Source organism: Nilaparvata lugens, chromosome 4, assembly GCF_014356525.2.
Source record: "Nilaparvata lugens isolate BPH chromosome 4, ASM1435652v1, whole genome shotgun sequence".
NCBI classification, from domain to species: Eukaryota; Metazoa; Arthropoda; class Insecta; order Hemiptera; family Delphacidae; genus Nilaparvata; species Nilaparvata lugens.
Window position 1 is genome coordinate 12,039,575 of NC_052507.1, and position 14,871 is coordinate 12,054,445.

The 14,871-nt window shown below is 32.4% G+C and overlaps 1 protein-coding gene across 3 annotated transcripts in view; it reads right to left on the minus strand.

The window, feature by feature from the left end:
* Positions 1 to 223: 223 nt before the first annotated feature.
* LOC111049323 (DE-cadherin) overlaps positions 224 to 14,871 on the minus strand; it is a 477,993-nt gene continuing 463,345 nt past the window's right edge. For 2 of the 3 annotated variants that reach the window (XM_039426677.1, XM_039426676.1), the window contains exons 22-28: positions 13,094 to 13,344; positions 9,998 to 10,197; positions 7,423 to 7,778; positions 5,092 to 5,227; positions 3,694 to 3,900; positions 2,420 to 2,572; positions 1,332 to 1,688 (exon numbers count right to left, since the gene is read on the minus strand). In XM_039426677.1, coding sequence (XP_039282611.1) covers positions 1,549 to 1,688; positions 2,420 to 2,572; positions 3,694 to 3,900; positions 5,092 to 5,227; positions 7,423 to 7,778; positions 9,998 to 10,197; positions 13,094 to 13,344 — 1,443 coding nt within the window. In that variant the 3' untranslated portion in view covers positions 1,332 to 1,548. Of the gene's footprint in view, positions 1,689 to 2,419; positions 2,573 to 3,693; positions 3,901 to 5,091; positions 5,228 to 7,422; positions 7,779 to 9,997; positions 10,198 to 13,093; positions 13,345 to 14,871 lie in introns of all 3 variants that reach the window. The other variant, XM_039426678.1, reaches the window with a different exon arrangement.

Here is a 14,871-nt window from a genome sequence, read left to right on the forward strand (position 1 = left end):
GCCTACAATCTAATACATGATTGGTGAAGAAGATCAGCTGGTATTTTTAAAAATCTTTTTCACCAATCATGTATTAGATTCTAGGCCTACACTGCGACGTTGCAATATCGTAGACCGCGGCCTTGTATTAGAGGTGGCTATGATTGTATCCAATAGCTATCCACAATGGATAATATATATTTTTTAAAATAACAAGATATTGTGTTTTTGTTGCTATCCAATAGCTATCCACAATGGATATATATTTTGAAAAATAACAAGATATTGTGTTTTTGTTGATGCATATGTACGATATATAGTTTTTCAAATCTTCAGAAGCACAATCTGTTAGTTTTCGAAACTTCTTCCAATATAAATTTCTCATACTTCATGAAATCAATATATTCATAGAACTAACTCCTTGCGAAAACCTACTGTAAATCATACTTCCAAGTTGCTATTGTCATTGTGTATAATTTCATGAAAAATGTTTCCTCTCGAGCAATAACTTGACAGTTCACCTTGTGAAGAATGTCAAGAGTTTACTGTAAGTGAGAGGTTATTAATATAACTTTTTGTGTTGATATTGTGGTAATTATTCAAATTAAATGGAAAAGACTTTTTATGAGAATTTCTTAGTTTTTTCATTTAACATCGATATGAATGCTTTTACATAAATTCAATTTACAAAAATTTGACAAATTCAGATAGCTATTGGATGATTATACAATGTGTGCTATATTCATAGAGCCTTTCGTACCTCTAGCATGCTTTCACACAAGGTACTAGACGTAGGTACTACAGTATCTCTGTCTCATTTCAATGATTGACAAATTCAGATAGCTATTGGATGAGTATACAATGTGTGCTATATTCATGGAACCTTTCGTACTCCTAGCAAGTTTTCACACAAGGTACTAGACGTAGGTACTACAATATCTCTGTCTCATTTCAATGATCAGACTTGCAAAATGACGTCTTCAAGTCTGACGTATAGAGGTGACATACGGAATACTTTACATCTGATTCACGTCACAGAAACGTAATACGTTGCGTGAAAACGTGGATAGAAATACTGAACTTGGCTTCAGTCGTTACAATATTTCAATAATACTATACCACAGACTGGTAACAGTTCTGCTATCAATGGTAACTGATCAAAATCACCAATGATAACTGATAACAAAGTTGGTTGACAACTGACTATTCTGTGATCAATCAGAACTGTTGCAGTTATCAATGATAACAAAGTTGGTTGACAACTGACTATTCTGTGATCAATCAGAACTGTTGCAGTTATCAATGATAACAAAGTTGGTTGACAACTGACTATTCCTGTGATCAATCAGAACTGTTGAAGTTATCAATGATAAATGGAACAGTTTTATCATCAATCATAACTCATTACAATTTTCCAACAATGTTATTTGACAGATTTTTGATCAGTTTTGTCTTCAATGACACCTGTAACAGTCCTTTCACCAACGTCGACTATTTTGTGATGGCTGTAACAGTTCCGTTACCACTGATAACCGGTTACCACTGTTCGCTCTGATATCTGTGATATTGTTAACACCATGACTCCGAGGCGGCATTATGGTAATTGTCCTCCTCATCACTGGGATCCTCACCGTACATATCGGCCAGCTTCCTGAATCTCGGCCCGAAGTTCGACAAGTAATCGAAGTTTAGATCGGCCTCGTCAGTACCTGAGGATGAAAGAAAATTACAAATTATTCTCAAATATTTGAAAAATTGGTCTATTCGTATAAGTTATCCATTTGATAAAAAATTACAAATTATTCTCTAATATTTGGAAAATTGGTATATTTGTATAAGTTATCCATTGGATAAAAAATCACAAATTATTCTCTAATATTTGAATAATTGATCTATTTGTATAAGTTATCCATTGGATAAAAATTACAATATCGGGATGAAAAAACAGGCGCTAGCCGGCTAGCCCTAGTGGTGTCTAGTCTCTAGATTATTCCCTATTCTCTAGACTAAGCTTGTCTAGTCTCGACCAATGACAGTAGAGATCAATCTTCATTGGTCAACAGCTAATGACCAATCGTAGGGCTTCACCCCCACGAGATTATATTATGTTATATTAGTTTACTGGATATTGATAATGGTTTAGCAACCGAACCTAGTAACTCGAATTGTTTCAATAAATCAGGGTGTTTGACAATATCTTCTTTTTCTTTTTCTTTTTCTTTTTCTTTTTCTTCTTCTTTTTCTTCTTCTTCTTCTTCCTCTTTTTCTTCTTTCTTCATCTTCATCTTCATCTTCCTCTTCCTCTTCCACTTCTTCTTCTTCTTCTCATTCCTCTTCTTGTCAAAGAGGTTTTCATTTATTTAATAGAAATATTGTTGAGTGAGTGAGTTAATGAATGAAGACAAGAATGAATGCATGAGAGAAAGGGTGTGTTACTGACCAGAAGCGAGAGAGGAGAGCGATCCGGTGGTGTTACCATCTCCCTCGTAGGCGTAATGGCGGGCGTCGTCGAACGGAGTGGCGTCGGGATCCTGGTCCACTGTCTGCTTCTTCACATTCAGGAAACCGTCTATGTCAGGCACTGAGTCTGCACCTACCAATCACAAACAAAAACTTTTAACAACTCAGAGATGGACAATTATCAATTCAAAACTACCTAAAGACTTCATAGACATTAAAATGTGGATAAATGATTCAAACAATGAAATGAATAAAAACTTTAAATTATTGGTACTGTCCTCTTCGGAATAATAAGATATGATAGGTTTTAGATTGACAACCCTGTGTAGATCAAAATGCAGTACTCTACTAAACGAAAATACTTGCACTTTTTCGAAACGTCACGTACTGTACATTCCATTTATTGAAAATTTTTGATCATAGATTGTAAGCATCTATCTTATCAGCTTCACCGACAACTTCACAACTCCAATATTTTTTCAAGAACCAATATTGGAATTACAAGAAAAAAACTAGCTTCACCAATAAATTCACATGGATACAATCATTTTTCAAGGTGATAATTAATTCAAATGTCAATAATGTACAATTGAAGTTAGAAATTACAAGAACAAAACAAGATTTATTCCAAAAATCGAAACCAATAATATAGATTTCGAGTAATTTTCATTAATTAAGTTTATAATTCCTTAAATTTTCTTCATCAGTTTCCCATACCGGTACCGGTATCATACCTTTGGGCTTTGTTGTTCTGGATTATAATATAATTATTATGAACTGATGTTTATCATCAGAAAACGTATATATTCAGAGCGACTATATTCTATATATATATATATAAGCTTATGCTTTATGGGCCAGCATGTGGAAGCGTCAGAAGTGACTTGTCATAATTTAAAAGAAAATAACACAAAACAAAAATTACATTGAAAATGTACATTGAAGGACAATATGCTATATGCAGTATTACTTCATATTTTGGAATGGCCTCTATGTGTCTGCCTCAAATGTCTATTCAGAGCTACTAATTTCTCATTTTTGTAAAATAACACCATGATACCCTTTTTGATATATTTTTAATTAAATTAATTTGTTTGTTTTTTTTATAGAAAAAGATCTCAAAAAAAGTACTATGGTGTTAATTTTACAAATAATTTATTATGTTTATCACTTTGTAATTGCAATTTGAAATTTCATTTAAAGTTAAGGAGCAAAAAAGAAGTTTCAAAATCAAAATAAAAAATTTAAATTTACCAGGTTTCTGAAGCAGATGCGTTCCGTTGGGCTGTTGCTTCTCCGGTATGTCGTAGAGCAGCTTGAGCACATTCAGGTCGTAGGCAGTCATATCCCCCTCCCCACCACCCTCGTCCTCATAGTTGATGATGTTTTCTCTGATGTCATCGATGTCCTTGTACAGGTCGTCCGTTTTTCTCCTATGTACAACCACTGCCAAAAGTAGCACTGCAAACCAGGACAATGATATTAGACTATTATAAAAAAGTTGCGAAACAGAAGACTGAAAACTATATTAATATTGTTGAAGAATACGTATTTTGAACTAAAGTCGATTTTAAATGGATGAAATATTAATTTTGTAAAGTTTCTGTCTTAAATGTTCGACAAACATGTTTGTTGAAACAATTTCGGCAAATTTAATTATGTTTGACAAACAATGTTTGCCCGTGGCCAGTGTGGACGCGTCACAAAACAAGATATTTGTAAGTGGAGAGAACAGGTTTTATCTTTTACAGCTGTTTTACAGCTGTAAACACTAAACATGTTTGGAAAAACAGTAAATTCTTGTTCGACAAACAATGATTGTCCAAACTTTCAAAAATGTTTGTCCCTGAGCTCCTCAACTAACATGTTTGCCGAACATTTGTTCAGTGTGGACACGGCTTTACGCCAATGCACAACCCCTGCTAGCGCCAAAACTGGAAAAATTACAATTTGAATAGAGTAGTGACATTTTTGCAAGATAACCTCTTATAGAACTGTAGATAATATGTCAATATTGTTGCAAGATACTATCACTGCTCAAAGACAGTCTATTCAATTCATATTGGTAGTCACAATAAATAGGGAAATAAAGTAATACCGTATTTTAATAAATTTCAAGTGTGCGTTTAAATAAAAATATTCGTCTAAATATTTGTAAACTTCTCAATTCATATAGGGAATAAGGTATTACAATAGTTGAGATTTAATAGTAACAGGCATTTGTTGCCAAGTACATTTTTTCTACTATGGAGTGGATGTTTGATAGCCTATATGAAAAAACTCTATCTATTGGGAATAACAATATTTGGTTCAGAAAAGTAATATACTTGAAAATAAAGTTAGGTGTTTAATAAAGTAAGTGCCTAGAGATATATTAGGTCTATACCGTACATAATTATTCTCTAATGTTTATACTTTTATAGGCCTATTGAGGATAGCAATATTTGAATGAAAAAAGTAATGTTCTTCAAAATAAAGTCAGTGACTACATGGACACACTATATTTATAATGACATGGTAGTTACTTAAATTTTCTTATTTTTATACTTCTACACAGTATTAGACATAACAAAATTTTATTCAAAAATGTAATATTCTTGAAATAAAATCAAGTGTCTACTTACGGTAGATAATATAGTGAACGGTACTCACCCAATAGAATCAAGAGGCATAGTAAAATGGCGACTAGAAAGCTTGTATCAATTCCAAACGTAACTGCAACAGCCATTCCTCTATTACAGCCAACGTCAATATTCTTTGAAAGGCTGGGCATTCCCAAATTGTACAGCTGTAAAATATACACAAAGTCAGCACTGCACTCACAAATTACAACAAATACTTTTCAAATTCTCAAAATCATTCAAAATATCTCCACTACAATCCAAACTGAAACAATCACTTCCTAAAATCTTTAAACTATAGATTGGAAGTGGGCTATTGATATCATTATTTGATTTGTTCCCCAAAATCCTTATTTAGAAGAATCAATGAAAATAATCTGAATATAAATTACCTTGGGCTACCAGAAGTGTTAGCAATTTTTAGTGTCACAATATTATCAAACAATATTTTCTAATACAGAGCTTGCTGTTCATTCCAACTTGTAGGTTGGAATACTGAACGTAAAACTGATTATAGTTATTGGCCTGATAAGATACTAACCAGACAAAACATGAAGATGTTATCTAGTGGAGCGATAATGTTTGTATCAGATATGACTGTTTGAACGAGCGAATTTTGGGGAAGAAGATAAGATGAAGAATATTTTATCAATGAGTGCAACAAAAATAAAAAACCTATTATAAATTATTCAATAAATTCCTGAGTCACTCAAAACAATTTTGAATAAGCTATATTTCAGTCGTCTACATTTCTTATTCATATACTATATATATCGGTAATTCTTCAAAATTATATTTTTAATATGTAAATATTTCCTATTTTAGTTACAGTATAAAAATGTGAAATATCTCTTCTATGTTAAGTTTTGAAGCATCTACATTTGACTATCTACTTTGTGAAAATACTTGAGGACTGAAAATTTTGTGAGTTGAAGAACTACAAGACTTAACCTATTTCGGACTATGTGTTATCTAAATTTGGGGAGAGGAATAGCACAAGGTTGCCTTATTTTCCTCTCCCTATAATTTTGATAATGTACTTGTTGTATAAACGAATGAATGAATAAATAGTATTCTAAAATATGTAACTTAATGTGGTCAAATTAATATTTATTTAAATTTTTTCGAGGAAGCTTTATAACTATTCTAGTTTAAACACCAGCAATAAAATATTCCAATAATTAAGGAAAATCAGAACAAAACGTGATTGATCATCAATAATGTATTTAATATTATTTGGTTAACTTCTCTCAATTATTCAAGACAAATCAACATACATTTATTTTATTCATTTATTTACATCAATAGAAAAATTACAACAACATTTATAGAGGCTTACAGCTTTATGCCAAAACTTCATTGAAAATCAATTGTTCACACAAACTGAAACTAAATTAATAAGAAATAAAAATAGTTTGCAAAAACATATCTTTCGATTTAGGCCTATTCATAAGGAATTGAATCTTTTCAACTTTGACGGTTCATTTTCAACAGTGCGGAGGTATAGACAAGGCTAGATATATCAGCTATGTCAAATGTAAGACAATGATAGCAATTCAATGCTATCAGGTGCTGACTATATTACGTGAGTCTCACTATAATGAATATGAAACTTGAGCCTTTCGAGAAACAGAAAGCCTCTGTAGTTCAGTATCAATGATAAACGAACTTTGAACTTTATATTGTTTCATCGATGATTATGAAGGTTGGAAAATTGGACAGACTGAGGTCAATTGTATTGTATTGAAGATGCAAATAGAGTAGAAAAGTGAGTTTAGAAACCTGACGATAATTCTGAACATTTCACATGAAACTGAACATTTCAGTTTCAAAGATTTGAAAATTTTAAATTCAAAGCTTATAATACATCGATTTCCATTCTTATTAATAATAGGCCTATCTATGAATTGCTCATTAAATATTCAGCAATCTCAAATTTTAATGTTTCTTATCTCTATCAATAATTAGCCTCCTTCTTCTTCTCCACCTCCTCTTCTTATTCCTTCTCATAGCCTCGATTATACCAGGACATTCTATATTCTAAAAAAAATGACCGCCACATACGGTGGTCTTATAGAAATTACTACAGAGAAAAAAATCACTAATCAGCTGTTACAGAGCGTCTCAGTTTGTCAAAATCTCAGTTCGTCTAGTTCCCGTTTAAAATATCAATGCCGGCCACCATAAACGCGGCCATTTTTTTGTAGACGCAGGTCCGTTATATAGGAAGTCTTGATCATACCCTCCATAATTCGTAGTAAACGCTTGGTCCCAACTACGAATTACAGAGATTCTACTGTATGTGGAAAACGCATTTTTTGTTTTGTGAAAACCTTAATAAAGTTTGATTTGAACTACGCACCTTTCTGTTGAACGTAAAGTTCTGAACACACCCATCAAACGCAATATCCTGCGGTTTGTAGGTCCAGTTGGTCTGACTGCCGAGCAGTTGCAGGTCAAAGTGAGTGCCGCCAATCTGCAGCGGCCCGTTCACGTTGAGAAACTGGTTGGGACCAACGGGCGTTGTCAGCTTCAGACAGTTCTGGCGACGACAGTTGTCCACTCGTAGCTCGATGCTCGTCTCGCTCCATTCTATCTCGATGAGATGTGTGCCACCGTCCGCCAAATCGATCTCGTGCTGCTCTATGCGAACGGTGCCCGTGCCGTAGTCGACTAGTAGCACCGGGAAGCCTCCGCGCAGTTCCAACGACATGAAATCTGCGGAAAGAAACGTCATATTTGATATTCTTTACCAGAGAAGCCGTGAAATACTACTGTCATTTACAAAAATAGTATCAGCATCTAGAGTTATTCATACATCATTCAAACTTTGAAGTCCAAGTCCCGTATGGATATGCTTGGTTTAAACGGAGAGCTGTTCGTTTAAACCCCGAATGAAACATTTATTCTTTATTGATTCATACAATAGGTACATCATCAAAATGATAGGAAGAGAAAACATAAGGTAACCTTGTGCTATTCTTCTCTCAAATTTAGATAAGGTTACACATAGTCCAAAATAGGTCAAGTCTTGTATTTGTTTACTTCACAAAATGTTCAGTCCTTAATTATTTTCACGAATTAGATTTTTAAATTTAGATGTTTAAAACCAAACATAGAAGAAATATTTCATATTATTATCACTAAAATAGTAAATATTCACATATATTAAAGAAATAATTTTGCAGGACCAAAAAACAAACTTAATACATTATGATAAATGCAACCATCTATCAGTAATCGTGGTTTAGCGTTTAACGTAGTGTTAGCATATGGCCCTAAGCACGGAATAAGCATATCAGTGCTTCTTTTCTCTGTGCCCTAAGTATTCAAATCACAGTTCCAACAACATGAAATCTGCAGCAACAAGTTCCATTTGTTGATTAGATGAGGAGTCTTAAAATACTTTACTGTTGATATAAATTACTAAAATAGTACCATATCTACAGCTAAACATTATAGTAAATATTATGATGTTTAGGTATTCGAAGCGCAGTTCCTACGACATAAAATCTTCAGCGAAAAATTTCATTTGTTGATAAGTAGTGCCGTAAAATACTGTACAGGAAGTAGAGTAAGCAAAGAGTACAAAGTTTATTGTAGACTGCAAAGAGTATTGACATCTTAAGTTAAATATATGTTGTTCATGTAGCTATTCAAAGCAAAGTACAAGCGACAAGAAACCTGCGGAAAGTAGCGTTAAATTTGAAATGTTCTCACTGGAGAGTCATTCAACACTATACTCTATACATACAATAAATACTCTCTTGCTGTGTGCGTTCGCTTTATCAAGGTCCATATGTGCCATCTGCGTTAACGGAGATTTATAAGCTGTTCGCTTGAACCCATAATGAAACACGTTTTGATAAATATGTGACCATATCTTCAGGTGAACCTAGATTGTAATTTAGGTCTATCAAATCAAATAGTTTTATTATTTGTTCTTGAGCAAGTACTCATACAAATAAGAGTTGCTATCCTATACACCTATAACTTATAATTAATCAAAATCAAATCAAATCAAATTTTATTTCGCCACAACAAAAATAATACAATAAAAATGATAATCCTCAATACAAAGTTGAAAAAAACATATTGATCAATATTCAAATATACACGAAAAACAACTTTGTCAAAACAAAATAACATGTTTGGCGCTGCCTGCAAAACCGAAGTTTGAGTGCTGGCAGCGAGTATCGATATTAATTTTCAATATAACAAATTTCAATGAAGAAATAAATAGATGAAGCAAGAATGAATATACATATGAAAGGAAATATCAATAAACATAGTATAAATAAAAAGGAAAAGTAAATTCAAAAGTGTAATTTGAAGTACTATAACATATCATTATTATTACTGAATGATGAATTCCATTATGTGGCTTAGAAGATAAATTTTATTATATTTGTGGTTAGAAAAATGAATTAAAAAATCACTGAGTAGAAGACAGAGAATGAATCTGAGAAAATAAATATATAAAATATGTTTGAGATTTGGAAGAAAAATAAAAAGGTAACTGAATAAAAGAAATATAGGATAATTAAGTGAAGGTAGCATTTACTAGTGCATTATGTGTGAATGAATTGCGAGATATTCACTGACTTCATCCATTCTGCTATCTTTCTAATACTAGTTTTTGCTATTAAGTTATCTGATATGAGGTTGATCAGTCTGTTACTTATGTAAGGGAATTGTCTCCGGCATACAGTCTGGAAATTGATTTGGAAATTACCCTGCATACGGATATCGTAAGTTCTAATTTGTGGTGTAAATTGATTTATATTTTTAATTATGTATATAGTATTATATTCTTGACAAATAACTGTCTAACTGTTATAATTATAATATGAATGAAAATGACATGTGTAGGGTAATTAATTATAGGTATCTTATGTTACCTAACTTTAGTTACCTATAAGTAACCTATAAGTTACCTTGAATAGGCAAATGCTGGTTGTGGTAGGAGGGTCCCACATAGAAGACAAGTCCGTCACGTTTGTTGGATCGCAGTTGCAGGGAGATGTGCGAGTCAATGCAGGAGGGTACAGGAGGGTACAGGGCCCAACCATCCCCCGAAAATCCGATGCCCAAAATTTCGCAATTTGGACCCTCGAATCCGTCGGGGCATTCGCATCTGGAAGTACAAAGAAAAATTTAAATTCCACATTTATTAGTCAAGGTTTCCCATAATTGTTACAGTTAAACATTGAAATTGTTTTATTTAATGTATATTTCACAAGCATTACACTAGGCCTATATCAACTCACTGTACATTATTATACTAAGAAGTACAAAGAAAAATTTAAAATCCACATTATTTTATTAGTCAAGGTTTTTCATAATTGTTACAGTTAAACATTGAAATTGTTTTATTTAATGTATATTTCACAAGCATTACACTAGGCCTATATCAACTCACTGTACATTATTATACTAAGAAGTACAAAGAAAAATTTAAATTCCACATTTATTAGTCAAAGTTTCCCATAATTGTTACAATTAAACATTGAACTAGTTTCGTTCAATTGTATATTTCACAAGCATTACACTAGGCCTATATTAACTCACGGTACATTATTATACTAAGCTCACCGTATGATTTACTAAATATTGAACCTTTCCCATCCCATGTGCACTACTATGCATAATTCACAATCATTGTATCAGGCTAACTGAACATTATTATTTATTTTATTTATTTTTTTTTACAAAGAAACACTGATTGGGAGAGAAAAACTAAGGATACTCCTTGTATATTTCTCTCCCAAATTTAGATAACATTTTAAAAGTCCAAAATAGGGTTATGATTTCACTTTACTAAAATTTAGTCCATTTTCACTCAAAAACAACGAAAACTAAGATTTTTAAATTTTGACGGTTTAGAACAGAATAAAAGTATAACAGTATAACATTTTACTAAGCTTACCGTATGCTTTTATAAATATTGAACTTCTCCCATTCCATTTACATTGAACTCAAATTCAAATTCATTTATTTTGCCATAGAATAATACAGATTGATGAAATAAATATTCTAACTTACAAAATGGCACTATACCAGCAAAGAACAACTTGTGCGCCGGCATTGAGTTCAACAACTATAGTTACAGCAAACATGCCAATAGAAAGAAAATAGAGCTTATTCGAAGGACTTAATTAAATGGAATAAAATTACAGAAACCAGGTAGCATCTCAATCTTTACAAACGATAAGACAAAGTAATAAAAATTACAAGCAAATGATCAACTCAAAAAGACCAATACAAGGAAGCTATGGCAAATTTTTTTTTTCTAATTTATAACACAAGAATGAAACACTACATAATGGATATAGATAATTTGAAGTGAGCATTTATCTTAATCCAATCCAATATAAGATTCATTATGGATTCTGTGATACTCTATCAATAACTAGTAGTTCTGTGAACAGTAGACCTCACGCAGTATTCTCATCCACAAGTTCCTGATTGAAACTATAGACCTTATGGAAATACAGCAATACTGGCTTCTCCACACATCTGTGTAATCACTTGTCAGCTGATTTATGATGAATAATTCTATAGTTGATTTTTACTCTAATACTGGCGTATGAAGGAGGCTCCTTTTTCCTTTTATATTATCCTTGAAATGCAAAATTTCCAAAAACCTTGTATATACGTCGATGCGCAATTAAAAAAGGAACATACCTATCAAATTTCATGAAAATCTATTACCGCGTTTCGCCGTAAACGCGCAACATATAAACATTTAAACATTAAGAGAAATGCCAAATCGTCGACTTGAATCTTAGACCTCACTTCGCTCGGTCAATGAATTAAGTTGGGACTTTATTTATAAACAAACTGTACTGTACATATTACGCGTACAAGCATCAAACATCACGCATATAGCATATTATAAGAATCCTTCCATTGAGGAAAGCAAAAAGTTGTTAAACATTAAGCTTCCTCCATACAATATGAGGTACTGCGTCTCATCAATTACATAAAATGAACTGAATTGTGCACATTTCTTGAAATATCACAATAACCATCAAGACGTAAACTTATTGGACCTGTTGCATTTGACTCCAAATAATATTGAATTTAACATAAGATTTGACCACTCATAAAGAACATTATGTATCATAGAATTGAGTTTTAAGTGTACTGATATACGCAATGTACTGAATTGTGCACATTTATTGAAATATCTTGATAAACGTTAAATATATGACTGTGTACTCGGGACTAGATGTATTGGAGTCCAAATTCGATTTGACAATTGACATAATTCGGTCATTTATCAAAAACATATAACATAGAACTGAGATTTTAGATTGTAATCTAATTTAATTCAATCTAATCGAATTTAATCTAATAAGAAATCTAATCTCAATTATTTTGTTTAATGTTTTTACGGAAGTTTTATTATTAATCTATCTAAATCTAAAATTGATTGTTTTATTCTCATTTGTATATTCAGATTGATGATTTAGTGTATAAATTGAAATGGACATAACCTACATAATATTTGGACAATTTAAGACAAAATTAGGAAATTGGAGAAGTTTTGGGCAATAGCCTGTTTTTTTCTTTTCCTACAGTTACGTTGAAAAGTGGCCATTGCTGCACTGATTACAGAACGCAAAGAATCACTTTTCCGCTCTAGTGCGGGAAAAATTTTTCTGCACTCCAGATTTGCAACATGGCAACGCAAAATACTTAGTAGGTTATATGGAGCAACAGTGCAGCAAAATCAAAATGAAGTTGGTAACAGTGACTGGGCTGCTATAGTGAGCAGAGGTGCAACCAAGCACAACGCGCTAATTATTACTATTATATATATATCGAGGACAGCAACAGCACAGTGCCACCACAGCACACACCACACAGCCGCCTCGCCTACGGCTCGGGCGTAAACGTTTCTTTCGGTGCAGCAAACTGACTTTTTGCGCACTAGTTGCACAAATAACTATTTCAGACTACTGTATTGTTTAATCTATCCAATAAATAATCTGATATAATTTAATCTGATCTGATTGTAAACTTACGTATCGCCAACAGGTGTGCCTCCGTTATGGCAAATGGTGAGCTCTTTCTTGGGAGAATGGCAGCTGCAGAATGGCTCTATGACCGCATTCACGCCGACAAAGGTGGTGGTGTTAGTGTAGACCGGACTTGGCGAGTTGCTCTTGTTCAGGAAGTTGATGCAGTCTCCCTTCTCTTCTCTGCAGTATTTCTTCTCTATCAGACATTCGTCGATGTTCACCATCAGGATTTTCACACCGAGGGCTCGTTCAAGCTATTAACAAAGATAATAGTTATTATCAAACGAAAATCCAAATTAAGTGCTGTAAATCACCCCGAAGACTTCAGCTACTGCAAATATTAACAACAGGGTAAACAGCTAGATGGAAATTCGATGAGCGCTACTATTCAAAAATTATTTGCCCGGGATTTTTGTTTGATAATTATTATTTCATTAGCATTTGAGTAATTGCAATACCTCAGTAATTTCATCTGTAAAAATAATAGATTAAATTTAAAATGAAATATTACATTCTCCAAATACAATAAATATACAGAGTGTCCTAAGAGAATTGTAACCGCTGTGGACCATAGATTCAACATAAAATTTGCAACAAAATATGTCCAGTCAAATTTTCTTATATCAGCCTTAGTTTTCGAGATACATAGATTTTTCGATATTTTTGAAAAGTGTTAATTAATCGAAAACTATAAGTCAAAATGTAATTCTAAAGTTGGATATAGTAAGATATTTCCAATAAGATTCATATAATTTGTTCCTTTGTTTAACATTTATTTTGAACTTTTCATTAGCGCTCAAAGTTGGAAAAAGGAAATTCGTCAAGGTCAAAGCTAAATTTCAAACAGTTTGAACGCTCATAAACAAGTTCAAAAACGTCAAACAAAGGAACAAATTATATGAAAATATTGGAAACGTCTTCATATTTCCAACCTTATCCTTAAATATAGATTTTGACTGACAGTTTTCAAGTTATTGAAGTTTCTAAAAAATATCCAAAAATCTGTGTATCTCAAAAACTAAGGTCGATATAAGAAAATTTGACTGGACATTTTTGGTTGCAAATTTCATATTGAATCTATGGTCTTCAGCTGTTACACCATTCGTGAGACACACTGTATGAATACAGAAATGTAACTTATGTGTAACCTCTAAATTTATTTGGGAGAGGAATAGCACCAGATTACCTTATTTTTTCTATCCCTATCATTTTGATGATGTACTTATTGTATGAATCGATCAATAAAGGAATGAAATGTTCTATTGGCAGAAATAAAAAATACAACATCTTAGAAATACATTATAAAAGCACTACAAATTTGATAACATGGGAATATACTATTACAAAATAAAATTGAATGCCGATTGAGTACTAGACCTACATCTCGAGGTACTAGACCTGTTTGAGATGGTAATATAAAAAAATGATTACAAAACTAGCGCTAAAATGTGGTTACTGAGGCCGACATTCGTATATGAAGTGACACATATTACAACAGAATCGATGATTTATCAATTTCAGCTTCGAAGTATATTGTACAATATTTTAAAGAATATTATTAATAAATAAAGAAAAATCACATTATTAATTTCTCTAGAAAGAGTATTATGAAGGTCGTGGATTCCTGCAAATCAGGACCGGCCGATTGAGTAGGCCCTATGAATAGTCAGTAACATCAGAACTGATGTAGGAATATCATCACTTGTACTGTTATATTATGTGGAAGTCCATCTTGAGAATTTTATATATATTTTATTAAGTGGAAAATAGAAATATAAATC